This window comes from Myiozetetes cayanensis, unplaced genomic scaffold (assembly GCF_022539395.1).
Source record: "Myiozetetes cayanensis isolate MyiCay16 unplaced genomic scaffold, myiCay2020 scf17, whole genome shotgun sequence".
Taxonomy (NCBI): domain Eukaryota; kingdom Metazoa; phylum Chordata; class Aves; order Passeriformes; family Tyrannidae; genus Myiozetetes; species Myiozetetes cayanensis.
The window spans coordinates 5,863,902-5,877,489 of NW_026087378.1; the positions used below are offsets into that span (position 1 = coordinate 5,863,902).

The following is a 13,588-nucleotide window of genomic DNA, read 5'->3' on the forward strand; positions in this document are numbered from 1 at the left end:
CTGGAATCCTGTCAGGAACAGGAGAAAAACTAAGAAAACTCAGGAAAAGCACTGGGTAAACCAGCTCAGCCATTTTAGCAAAGAGAAGGTGAGAGGAACCACTGAAGTGATTGGCACAGACGCTGCAGGAGCTGCCGGAGCAGGCGATGGGCACCCAGAAAGCTGCTGCTGTGGGAGAGGAGGCCCCATTCCCACTGTGGCATGGTGATGTCTCCACAGGTAAAAGCACACCTCTGCACCAGTGTGACACTCCCAAGAGGGCTTAATATCCCGCCCAGCCATACTCTGAGCCTCACTCAGCTGATGGGACATGGGGCTGAGTACCAACAGGACCAAGAGGTGCCAGTCAGGTCTTGGTGCTGGGCAAGGGCAAACCAGGCTGGGGGCAGTGGGGCACGTGGCAGGACGAGGTACACCCAGAACAATGAACTCCCATGAGCGCACAAGGGGTTCGGCACACGTAATCCTCTCCCCTCCTCCTTCCCGCACTCGTGCTCTCCTTGGCTCCTGCACACGCCCAGAAACCCGACTTCAAAAGGAGGGGGGGCTGCCAGCGCGGGAAGCGTCAGGCAGGCAGACACGGCTGTCTCCTGCTAAAAGCCTTTGGTGCCTTTCATCAGGGTTGGGGGAAAAAACAGCCTTCAGTCGTCAAGCCGGAGGCAAGCGGCCAAGCCCTGGCATCAGGTCCAGCTGCCCAGCAGCCCTTTGCCCCCGACATGGACCAGAGATTTAACCCTCCCTCCTGGACAGGGTGGGTTTAGCCTTCCCCATCCCACCTCCCTGCTCTACATGCGTAAATAAATCCATCTGTGTACAGTAAGCACCAGAGATCCTCTTAACCCTCCACGCTCTCCGTTCCGGAGTCAGGGCTAAGCGCTGTCCTCCCGTGCTGTAGGCACAGGAATTGGAGCATTCCTCGTTAACAAACCCATTCATGCAGCTCAACTCACCCACGCCGAGGTCACGGCTCCCTTCCCTGCTGAGATGTCCCTCCCAAGCCGAAGCGACAGTCTGTCCCCAACAGCCTCTGGAAGCCACTTCTCCCGGCTCCTCATTAGCGACAATTAACAGGCAATCAATGGGCCCAGCAGAGCTGGCACTTTCCAGGGAACAAGTCCCTTTTCAACAGGGGAAAATGAACACGTGCTTTGTTGTGCACGCTTTTGGTTAAATGAGCCCAAACCTGCCTGCCAAGGAACAGAATTATTTCCCAAACTGAACCCTTTATGCCACCTGACCAGCCAAGCGGGCAGTGAGGGCTGGGGCAGCTGCAGGTGTCCTCTCCTGGCCCATCTCCTCGCTCTGGACACCTGCAGGATGCTCTCAGCAGTAAAGGGGAGGAGGGAGCAGGGACCAGGGGTAGAATCACAGAATGGTTTGGGTTGGAAGGGACACTTAAAATCATCTCGCTTCAATCTCTCTGTCATGGAGAAGACTTTCCACTGGACCAGGTTGCTCCAAGCCCCATCCAACCTGGCCTTGAACACTTCAAGGGATGGCACAGCCACAGCTTCTCTGGGCAACCTGTGCCAGGGCCTCACCACCCTCATAGCCAAGAATTTCTTCCTGATGTCTAAACCTACTCTCTGTCAGTTTGAAACCATTCCCGCTTGTCCTGTCATTTCAGGCCCTTGTAAATAGTCTCTCTCCATCTTTCCCGAAGGGTCCTACAGGTACTGGAAGGCCACAGTTAGGTCTCCCCAAAGCTTCTCTTTTCCAGGCTGAATAACCTCAATTCTCCATCATTTCCTCACAGCACAGTTGCTTCACCCCTCTGTTCATCTTGGTGGCCTCCTCTGGACTCACTCCACCAGGTCCTCCCTGTGCTGAGGACTCCAGAGCTGGGTACAGCACTCGTGGTGGGGAGGGTGACGGGCACTTGCCAGCAAGGACTTTGCTGCTGGTTCAGAACCACCCACTACGCCCCAGAAGTTATTTCAGAGCAGGTGAGAAGCTCAGCAGAGTTCACAGAGGGCAACCAGGTCAAGAGACACCTTTGCACCCTTCCCAAGGAAAAGGCTGCCCCAGGGTTTGGCAAAGGAGGTAGGAAGAGACCTCAGCAGCCACAGAGGGTGACTGGACTTGGACTTCAGCTCCCACACCATTGTGCTAAGAAAGCTGTGGGCTTGAGGAACACAGCGAGGTGAGCACACATGGAGTGTGTTGATCCACCCTTCGCAAGAGGCCAGTGCAAGGATCAGGCAGTACACAATCTCCAGCTTCACCATTCCCCAGGCTGGAGGCAGGCAGGGCCAACCCAACCCAGTCTCTGCTTCCCTGGGTTCTTGCCTAGCTGATGAGGAAGGGGAAAAAATAAAAAAAAGACAAGAAAGCAAGAGGGAGACAGCCTGGATATGACAGGCTGGCAAGTCTGACAGAGGAGTCTTGTTAGCAGCATTTTCCCCTGCAGTTCAAGCAGTGGCAAAGCCAAGGAATGTTTCCCAGGAGCCTGCACCAATGAGCCCACTTGCACAGGTTTTTTATTGCCAGTGGCAGAACAGGGGTGGGCAGCAGCACCCCAGGGGTTCAAGAGGACAGATAGAGCAGTGCTGATGGCTCCTGGCACAGCACAAGCTCCTTCTTCATCCCCCAGGATGGGAAGCTCTTGTTATCTCTCCAGACACCCTTCCTGCAGCACAAAGGGTGTATCTGACTCCTCACTGTGCCTGCCACAGGCTGAGCTTGAGGTGTTCCACCCTGAGGCTGCAGCATCCTGAAGACAGTTCACAGTGCCTCGTGCCACTGGATATTGGGACCCAGGTCTAGGCCAGCTTGGGGACAAGAAGGGGCCCAGGGATGTGGGGATCAGCAATGGCTACCTCAGACCTCCACCAGCTCTCCAGGGGAAGAAGAGGAAGGATCTGGCAGATCCCTAAGCTGACTAAGAGCTCTGAGTGCCCAGTGGCTCTGCTGTACCAAGTGCAAGCCAAAACAATTAGCATTTCTTGGAGACACTCTGTGTAATCTTCCCTGAGTGATGGGGAGAGCTGCCACAAGCACAGCAAAGGGCCTGGAGCCGCTTCCCAGGACCAGGGAGACGCTGTGCTGGCAGTGACGCACAGCAGAGCTGGGCTGTCCCACTCCAGGGGACTCCTGCCAGCGCCTCTGGGACCGCTGCTCCAGCCAGGCACTGGGGAACTGTGCCCTCACTGAGCCCCAGCCCCAGTCCCACCACCACCAGATCTTGCCTCTGGGCCCTGCAAGCTGTCAGGCAGCAGAAAGCCAGAAGACAGAGCAGAGAGGCAGCTCTCAGCATCTTTCCTGGAGCACAGCCCAGGGGGGAAAGGCCACCGCAGGGAAATCCAGGGCCAGGACCGACCTCATCCATCAGCTCCCAGGCAAAGCGCTCAGCTTGAGCCTCCGAGGCAGGAAAGGAGCACAGATGAGCCTGGAGCTGTTTGGGGAATCATGCAGGAGCAGCAGCTGCAGCCAGCCCTGGCCAGCCATTCAAGAGTCACGGATTATTTTTAACGGCTACTTGTAGAATGTAGTGAGTGCCTGCAGGAGAGACAGCCCAAGCTGATGCTCACCCCATCCCTCTCCCCAGCACGTGCAAGGCACATATCTCACAGCCAGGCTTTTTATAGGGTTTCCTGCTCCCGCTGGGCACGCAGCTCAGCAGCTCGGTATGACCACACCACCCCCTCCCTCAGTAATCACTCACATACCGTTCACTAAAGTCTTTCCATTCCCTCTCTAGCTGTTTCCTCTTCTCTCCTTATTAGGGATCCACCTACCTATCCATCTTCTCATCCTCTCCCCCTCTGTGGCTATTTTTAAGATGCCATAAAAGCTTTCAACGAGCAGCATCCTCAGGGATGAAAGGGATTTTATATGTAGCCCATCACAAGGAGACATCACCACATAACTCACCATGCAGGCAGTGACTCTCCTTTTTTCAAAAGCAGGGGAGGAGAGAACATCCCCACTCAGTTCCTCAACTCTCCCTGGCCAGCTCATCCAGAGCAGCTCTGCCAGGCACCTCCTGTTCCAAAAGGAAAGGATCAGGTCCAGCTCACTCCACTCCCAAGGGGTCAGCTGGGCCAGATGGTGGGGCAACAGTGCAAGTTCTCTCAAGTAGCACATAGGTGTATGAAGGGACAGTTTTGCTCACTGGTAAAAGGCTCCAAGCTGGGGATCATCCAGCTTCATGCATCAGCATCTACCACCAGATGAAGGAGGGCCTCCTGGCTGAAATGATGGCTGTGGTTCTCCCTGTATGCCCACGAACCTGGAAGCTGCTCTACTGCTTGGTTCATGGTCAAGATCTGAGGGAAATGTCAGCAAAACTGTGCCCAAAGGCACAGACTGCCCCAAGTACCAAGTCTCTGGTCACAGTCTGGACAGATAGGGAGGACCAAGGTTTTCCTGATCCATACAGGCACCACACCAACACCACAAATCCCTCTTTTCTGTCCTTGATCTGGTTATTCCCTGCAGAATAGCTGCTTTCTCCTTCTGCCTTAGAAGTCTGGCCAGATACCTGACACACATGCCAAAGACACCCCCTTACCCTGCCCCATGCACACCACCTGCACCCCAGCACAGCCTGGCAGGACCAAAAGCAGGTTGCTGTGTTTGCCGCAGGGGGAAGGAAGGCTCCCCGGCGCAAGCTGTCACACTGCCACTGCCAGCGAGGTGTGGGCACACTGACCCAGCCTCAGGACACAGGCTCGGCGGCTGCCAGCTGGGATTAGGCTGCGCATAACCTGAGAGGCGTCCCGCGGCGCGCTAATGCGATGACACGCTCGGTGTCACCGGCGGGACCCGCGGGAGCACTTCTCACCACGGGCTGGGTGTGCCTGCGACAGAGGCACCGGGTCCCCGGGAGCCTGAACTTGGTCACATCCCTTCCAGACGATGCTCGGGTGACGTGGCTATTTATAGCGCACGGGAGGTGAGAGGGAGCTCATCTTACCTTGCTCCACCTTCTTCATCCTCCGAGCAGCGGGAGCGATGCGGAGGGTGCCGAGGCAGAGGGGGAAAGCGGGAGATGGGGAGGGACACCCCAAGGCACAGCACAGGGAAGGATAGTCTGCGGGGACCAGCGCTGAGCCGTGATCCGAGTGCAGAGGAGCGCCAGGGAAGCCTCTACTCTATCACACTCGAGGGCTGCTGCGATACGAGCAGAGAGAGAGAAAATCCGGAGCAGAGCTCCTGCTCTGGAGGCAGCAGAAGCCGGTGCCGAGCTGCATAGCCAAGACCTGGCTCCCCTAGCCCTGCACAGGTTCCTGCCCCACATGGGCTGCATTTGGGCTGGGTGCTGAGAGCAAGTGGGGTCTCCACTACCAGTGGAGGGGCTCTGGGACCTCTGCCGTCTCCAGCGCCCACTTCTGTGGGCTTTGGCTTCAAGGAGAACCTTCCCATGCCTTTGCTGTGCTCACCACCTGACCACTGATCTCTGGTTCACCATGGGGACCTGCTGTAGGTCCTCCTGGGAGCCCAGAGACCTGTTTGCTCCTGTAGTCACACACGGGCATCCTGGATGGTGCAGACCTTGCAGCCACACGAGCCTGCTGAGAGTCACTCACTGCCCCAGCCAAGCACTGCTGCGGCCAGCACAGCCAGAGGTTATTTTATCAGGAACCCCCACCAATGATTCAGTGCAGTAGGAAACAGGCAGGGCAGCAGCAGCTGCCAGACAAGCCCTGATCCAGCCTTGCCTCTTGGTCAAGGCAAGGAAGCCCCTTTTTTCAGAGAGGGGTTGCTGGTGCCTCTCACACAGCTCTCTGGGGCATGGATGGGCTGCAACTCCCAAAGTGCAACAGAAACAAGTTTCACAGGCAGCTTGCTTCCCTCCTCCTTTTCTAAAACTTTTAGCAGGGAAAGGTCCTTGGCAGGAGGTGAAGTACAGCCTTGGGCCATCCACCATGCTTGGGGACCTTCTCTGCCTCCACTGAGAATCCAGGCTGGGGAGCAGCTGTGACTGGGAGATTCCCACCACAGTGCTAAACATGTCCCAGCAAGTGCTGCTGAGCCAGAGAACAACCCACCCTGTCCTCTACTACCTTTAAAAACAGTTCCCCTTCACTGCCAAGTGCAGTTGGGCTGGGCAGGGCTCCCTGGGACAACCTCTGCACAACAGGGTCCTCAGGGCTGCAGGGTGTGGACACCAGCAGGGAAGGAGCAAGATCTTGGAGAGAGATGATTTACAAGAGCATGTAGTGACAGCACAAGGGGGATGGCTTCAAACTGAAAGACAGCAGGTTTAAGTTAGGTATTAGGAAGAAATCCTTCCCTGTGAGAGTGTTGAGACCCTGGCACTGGCTGCCCAGAGAAGCTGTGGCTGTCCTATTCCTAGAAGTGTTCAAGGCCAGGTTGGATGGGGCTTGGAGCAACCTGGTCTCATGGAAGGTGTCCCTGCCCATAGCAAGGGCTTGGAACAGAATGATCTTTAAGGTGCCTTCCAACCCAAACCATTCTGTGATTTATGATCTCCAGGGTTGGTAGTACAATTGGGATGCTGGGAAGGACAGGCAGGGCCTTGCAATGTGCCTTCACAAGCAAGATGCTACAAACGTGTTTCTGAAGGGGGCTGTACCACAGGGCCTGGCACGTGGACTTTGGGAGCTCACACTGAGTCCTGGTCTACATTATGCTTGTCTGATCTCTGCAGCCTGGCCACTTGTGTCTGAGAAACAGTCATGTAACTCACTGCTGTGAGAACAGGTCAAACCCTGAAACTTAAACTTTGATTGCAATGGACTCAAGCTGGGCTGAGGAAGGGCTCTGGGACATTGCACCAGCAAAGTCTTTCTTGCCCCACGGCACTGTAGTGCTCTCCAAGATGTGCCATTTGTTGCCAAGAAAGAACAGAAGTCAATGGGATGGCTTTAAAGCCTCAAGCACCTGCTCCCCCTTATACTGTCCTGTTCCTTAGAGAAACATTTCCCCAAGGAATTGTCCTTGTCCAAGTTGTTCAGTTGTTCAAGTCTCAGAAAGAAGATAATTCAAAATGGAAGTGGAGTAAAATGTCCATGAACAGAAAAACAAATGATGCCTGGGGCTCAGAGGACCTTGCCAGGACAGAAAGGGCAAGAAGAAAGGAAGGTCAGACAGGCTGTGTAAGGAAACCAGAGTACCAGCTCCTTTTTTTCTTTCCCTATCTCTGCCTCAGGCAATGGAGAAAGCACATCAATTCCCAGGCCAGGGCTTATGGCTGCTACTGATAAAGCATTCAGAAAACTACACCTGAACTGAAAAATGCACATATAAACTGTGGCCTATCAAATACCTGAGCCACCACCAAATAAAAAGGAACTGTGCATAGATCAGCTTGGTCCTGATAAGCTTCAAGACAGCCCTTTCCTAGAAAGCAGGACATGTCCATTGGGGCTGTGCAGCAGTGTGCACTCCAGCTTTTCTACTTCCCTAGTGATGTACTGAGCCCACAGACTCCAGAAGCAGAGGGGCTGGGCACAGGAGGGCTTGGGACAGTCTGTCCTCCAAGCAAGAACTACCTTCCCTGCTGCAGGCAGCCAGCCACCCTGCCAGCCTTGCCCTGAATGGCTCACAACCAAACTCCCAGAGCCTGAGGCACCTGGACTTGGGCTCTGCCTTCCCTATACCCACTGTGGTCACTCCTCATTCCCTTTCATCTTTCAAAGATGTCCTTCCCCCATCACTTTCCACCCAAGTTCTTGCCATCACCAGTTTATCCCCAGGATACTTTCTGGAGGTCCTGCAGTGCTCACAACTGAGGCACTGATGTATCTAGACTAAAAATATCTAATTAGACATTCCAACCACTTCCTTATGGCACCATCATGATAGGACTGCAGGGGCTGACAGCAACTTGGTGGGCTTGCCTTCCCTCCTTCCCAGCTTTGCAGAGAGCAAAGGCAGCACCACATGGACTCCTTGCTGATACCAGGACAGCCTGTCATTAGTCCAGCCTGCTGGCATCACAAATACCATTATCTGGCTAAACCAATCATCACTTTATCACTAGACAATGTGCTGTTTATTTTATAAGAGCAAGGTAGGCCTTGAAATAATTCAGTTGCTTCAATTGACCTTACAGCATGGACTCCACTGGCCTGCAGGGCCACTTTCCATGGCTTCAGCTCTTCAAAGGGCAAGCTGCCAAGAAAGAGGGTTTGCAGGAGAGCCTGAACGAAGCTTGGGGAGAGAACAGAGTCCATCCACCAGCCCGAGGACAAAGAGATGCTGCCTGGGATCTGAATTTTCTGGCACCAAAGCAAATGCAACTGATGATTGTCCCTTTGCTAGGCTGCCTAAGAGAACTGAGGGGACAATTTGTATCTGATTGTTTGTGTCAGGCTTGGGTATTAATTGAGAGGACCAAAATGTGGGCAGTGAGTCTGGGAGTTTCCCTTGGTGCCCAAATTCTGCAAAACACACTGCTCATCACATCAACAGGCTGATCCCACTGGATTCACTGCACTTCCCAGCACAGAAAGAAACCTCCCTGTCCTCCTCAGCAGGTCCTGCCCCACAGGGTGGGGAGACCTGGTGAATCACCCGCCTGCTGAGCAGAGCTGGAGCTCCCAGAGATGTGCAGCACCATGTGATTCCTCTTTAATTACACAGGGACTTAATAGAGTTTGCTGGTAAACACCTTGTAACCACATGTGCCTGGAGATTACCGGGTAATTATGCTTAGTGGATCACGATGTAACACGGAGCATGATTTAGGAAAGACAAAAATAACCAGGCAAACACGCTGCATTCGTCAGTATCTGTCATGCAGCCTTCCTGCCCAAATGCTTAGCTGCCCAGCCTTTCCTCACGTCTCCTTCCCTGGCTTTCTGAGAGTAGGGGAGCCTCTTGGTAGGAATTTGAGAGGTGCCAGGGATTGGGATGGTCTGGGGAAACTTTCCACTTGGCATACCAAATCCCCTGGAAGAGCTCTCCACGCTCTGACAGGCTGTCAGCTGCTCAGAGGAAAAAGGATGGGGGATAAACTGTACTGGTTTGATCCTGGTTTGAGACTCAGTCCCAATCACCCACTGCCACACTGATCTAGATCCTGCCAAACCTGGTTCGACCCAGGAGCTCTCCAGGGTTTCACCTCCCCAGGAGTTGTGATGCCATTGCTCAGACCAGTGTGGCCCAGAACACCTTGCTCCTGACCAGATCAGTGCCAAGACTTTCAGTAGCCCCTCTCCCACCCCAAAAGACTTGGAGCAAAAAAGAGATGATGTGTAAATCCTATGGGTCTCACCAGAATGACCCCTACTCACAGACAGCAGTCACTTCATGGACCTGCAGCACCCAAAACTGATGGGTCTCTCCAAAACAGCAAAAGGGATTATTCACACTCACTTCAGAGAGTCTTAAATCCTCAGGGCAATGACAGCTTCAACCTTTCGCCTTTAATGAGCACAAACACATCCTCGGTCCCATTAAACTCCCCGCACAGATTCCAAGGGAGATGTTGAATGCAGACATAGGAGATTTCAGGGATGATTTTAAGGGATGTTCTCTTGGGCAGGAGTTTGCACAAGCTCCAGCTTCACTGGAAATGCCAAGCAGCACTGATAGGACTGTTCACTAAGGTATGAATTCATTTACAACCAATTAGCAGTGCTAACCAGAGTGAGCAGCAGCAATAGCACAGCTAATGTACATACCAGCACTGTGCCCTCCAAATGCTCACTGCACACCCAGCCAGCACCCCTTGCACCCTCAGGGCCATCTGATCTGCTCTGCAGCCTCAGGATATGAGTTTATGCCTGAGATCAAGGGTGCTTCCCTCTTCATTTTGAAAGCAAGATTTCTGTACAGCTTTGCCTTCATTATGGGAGAGATGATGACATGGGGCCTCCAACCCTGGGCCCCACACCAAGGTGAAAAGCAAACCTCTGTCCATCCAGCAAGTGTGCTCTGCATGGAACATCTCCAGAGATGCACCTGTAGCCCAGCAAATCCTGCCCAGGGCTCCTGGAGGCTTCACAGATAGCTTTGCTCAAGAGCATGGCTTGAGGCCAGCCATGGCCCACAGCCACAGGTTTCCTGCCTCACATCAACCTCAGACAGGAGAGAAGTGTTATCAAAATGCACCAAGCAAAATGGGAAGCAGGGGTGGGAATTCACAGATCAGATGGTGGCATTTTATCCTCAGCTGCAGCATCTCATCAGTTTGCCAGCCCCAAAATTTTAGTGCTGCAGCCACAGGTACATCTGTACATCACCAGGCTGTGCACAGCCTGGCTTCATCATCCATCTTCCTCCTCTTCCAGTGTTTCCTTCTCTCCTCCCATCTGCACAGGCAGGGTCCTGCGCACCAGAGGGACACCAGACTGGGGAGGCTGGAGTGTCCCTGAGCCTGCTGGTGGATCACCGTGCCTGGGAGGGCTGGCAAGTCTCTGACAACAAGTGGCACCAAGCTCCTCTGAGCCACTGGCCACTTTATGTACCAAAGGGGTACAAAAACTATGGCAGGTCAGAGCCAGGGAACATCAGTGGCATGGAACAGAGATGGCACAGAGAACACTGACACAACGATCCTGGGCTTTTTTTTTTTTTTTTTTTGCTCATGGACAGACAGATTTAAGGGATGCAGGCTGGGAAGGGATGTGCAGAGCTCGGTGAGGCAGCAGCAAGAGGGGAGAGACAGCTTTTGGCAACGTTCACACCAGCCACAGAACATGCTGACAGAGGAGGTGGCCCCATACCCTTGCTCACAGAACCAGCTGGGAGAAGATCGTGCCATTGCTAAGAACAGAGATGAGCCAGTGTTTGGGTATGGCAAGCCCTGCTTTGAGAACCTCAGCTACTGGGAAAATGTCTGGAAGCCTAACAGGGCAGAGCCCACCGCCTTGCAGGGTTTGCACACCCCTTCTACCTAGTGTGGTCCCAAAGGGACAAGGAGTAATCCATAAATAATCAACCCACAGCACAGTAAGCGATCAGATGTCACGGAGTTGCCAAGCCTTTACTAAAATACATGGCTACTTAGAACGAGGAAATGGCAATATTTAGGCAAAGACTGCAAAGCCATCCAAAGGGCCGGGCAAGAGCCACGGGAGCAGCCTGCTGCTGGCAAATCCAGAAGCTGAGGCACGGCTGAGTGAGGTGCCCAAGGCCACAGAGCAAGGCAGCAGCAGAAGGAGGAGCAGCTCCCAAGGGACTCCCAGCTCTGTGCTTGCTGCCTGCCCAGTGGCCTCCTCCCGTGAGTCACGTCAGAGCAACGGGCAGGCAGCACGCTTAGTTCCCTGGCATCTTGCTGTGTGTGTGGGAGGACCCAGCTGAAGGAGTTTTGCAGCACAATCAGATAGTTATAACACACCAGTGCCATAAACAGCCCTTATCTCCATCAGCAGCTAAGCCAGCTATTAAGAGCTGGAAAGGAATCCCAAAAGGAACCAACACGCATTTGTCAAAATTGGCTTAGAGGAAGCTTAACAGTCCCACCTGACCATGGTGGTCACGACACTGACACTACTGCCCTCTCAGCACAGGACTTGAGCTCATCACCCAGAGGAGCAGAGGGAGGACCCTTTGTTATCAGGCATCCTGCAGGCTCAGAAAGAATCAGTCCCTATTGTTTCCTACCTGGGCAGCGCCAGCCCCGGTTCCCCGGGAAGGGGCTTGCTTCTGTCCCAGGTGTGGCTTGTGCAGAGGGCACCTGGAAAGTTTTCTTGCCTCTGACACAGCCCAACAGAGCTGGAATCACCTGTTCTGTTGCCTTGCAGCGTGCCAAGGCATTTTTCACGGTGTTTTGCTTGGGAACCACCCCAAGCCCTCGGATTGAGAAACCTCAACACGCCAGTGCAATGGAGAAGTTGCTGCTCTGCTGCTTTCTGCCTGGGGGAGTGATCCTCTCTTCAGACAGCCTCCAGGACCCACAGGAGGGAGTGGGGGGGCTTCCCTGGACAGGTTATCCCAGGACAAAGCCCCTCAGGTAGCCATCAACATCAACTGCTTTGCCTGTGGGCTCACTGCTTTTAAAGGAAGGGATCAAAGCCGTGCCAGTGAGGTGAGTACAGCTGTCACACATCACATCAGTGGGGAAAAAGAAATTGATTGTGACTTGATCAAACCTGATCAGTCTTTCCAGACTTTGCAACAAGGACACAAAACCAGAAGTGACCAGACTAGTACCAGGTGCCAGTTCTCATCTTATACAGCACATTTCCAAGCTCTGCTTCTTTAGAAATTCATACACAGCGCATGAGTGCCTCTGTCCCTGTCTCACATGCACAATAGAAACACCCACATCCCCAGCTGCAGGAGGCTCATGTTTTTCAGTATTGCACCTGTGCTTTGCTCAGGTCCCTGGTTTCTGGGTCCGTCCTTACCCAGCTCCTCCTCTGCATCGGCTCCTTCCCCCATGTCCGTTTATCCACAGGCACTGGCAGCAGCAAGTGAGCCTGCTGCCTGTCAGAGCGCTCCTGGCTCCCTCTCACCATGTTGCGTATCGACATTTTAGTCGATGATCTGCCCTCCAAACCCCAGAAATACAAGCCAAGAAAAGTACTCAGTGGAGATAAGCACCACGGCTCAGCCCACATGAAAGACAGGCCAGCAAAGCCAGACCCTGTCAGAAAGCAAAACGCAGGCAGGAAAATAAACCAAAATTCCATCCCACTAGGCTTGTCAACGCTGTTAGGACATTTTCTTTCCAATTCCTCCCAGCCAGATCGGTGCGGTATCAGCCCCATTCCCACAGCGAAGGCAAGAGGAAGCCGTACTCACTGCTAGTGCTCATCCTGCCGGTCCTCCCCTGTCCTTCTCATCCAACAAAGGGGCAAAGATGCTCTTTAAATCCGCTTTTCTTGCCGGCCCCCGACCGCGGGAGGAGGCTGCCGCTCTCCTTCCCAGGAGAAATATTTCCGTGCGATCCGCCGGCTATCGCATCCCACGGCGGCTCTCCGATCCAGCGCGGCTGTCCCCAGGGCTGTCCCCAAGGCTGGCGGATGGCAAGGTCACGGCTGCCGGCGGCGGGGCGGGGGCGCGGCGGGGAGGGAGGGGGCGCCCGGGACCGGCCCGGGTGGGAGCCCCGGCGGAGCCGCGGGTGCCGGGCGAGGCTGGGCCATGCACTGCGGAGCGCGGCCGCGGCCGCTCCGCTTATAGCGGGTGTGGAGCGGCGGCGGGGCCGCGCAGCGCCGGCACCGCCCCGCCCCGCCCCGGCGGCACCGCCCGCGGCCGCGATCGGGCCGGGGGCGCGGGGCACTGCGGGGGCTGCGGCTGCCGGGACACGGACCGGGACACGGACCGGGATACGGACCCGGGGTCGCCTGCGGGACGCGCCGCCTCGGCACCGCCTGCCCGCTGCCGGACACTGCCTGTCCTGCCTGCAGTCTTGCCCGCTGCCCTGCGCTGTCCGCTGCCCTACCCTGTCCTGCCCGCAGTCCTGCCCACTGCCATGTTTTGCCTTGGTCTGCCATGCCCTGCCCGCTACCCTGCCTGCAATCCTGCCTGTTGCCCTGTCCACTGCCCTGCCCTGTCCTGCCTGCAGTCCTGCCCACTGCTGTGTTTTGCCTTGTTCTGCCATGCCCTGCTTGATGCCCTGCCTGCTGCCTTGCCCTTCCTGCAGTCCTGCCCACTGCCCTGCCCGCAGTCCTGCCTGCTGCACTGTGCTGCCCTGCCCTGCTCTGTCCTGCCCACAGTCCAGCCCTGC

The 13,588-nt window shown here is 55.0% G+C and overlaps 1 protein-coding gene across 7 annotated transcripts in view; it reads right to left on the reverse strand.

The window, feature by feature from the left end:
* The window catches only part of ABLIM3 (actin binding LIM protein family member 3), a 54,924-nt gene extending 41,955 nt beyond the window's left edge, over nt 1-12,969 (reverse strand). For 2 of the 7 annotated variants that reach the window (XR_007628570.1, XR_007628569.1), the window contains exon 1: nt 12,664-12,969. Coding sequence is in view for 1 of the 7 variants with exons in the window: in XM_050312018.1 (XP_050167975.1) it covers nt 12,664-12,676 (13 nt within the window). In the remaining 6 variants the exon portion in view is untranslated. The remainder of the gene's footprint in view (nt 1-12,663) is intronic. The other 5 variants (XR_007628566.1, XR_007628565.1, XR_007628567.1 and 2 more) reach the window with 4 other exon arrangements.
* Between the last annotated feature and the right edge of the window lie 619 nt (nt 12,970-13,588).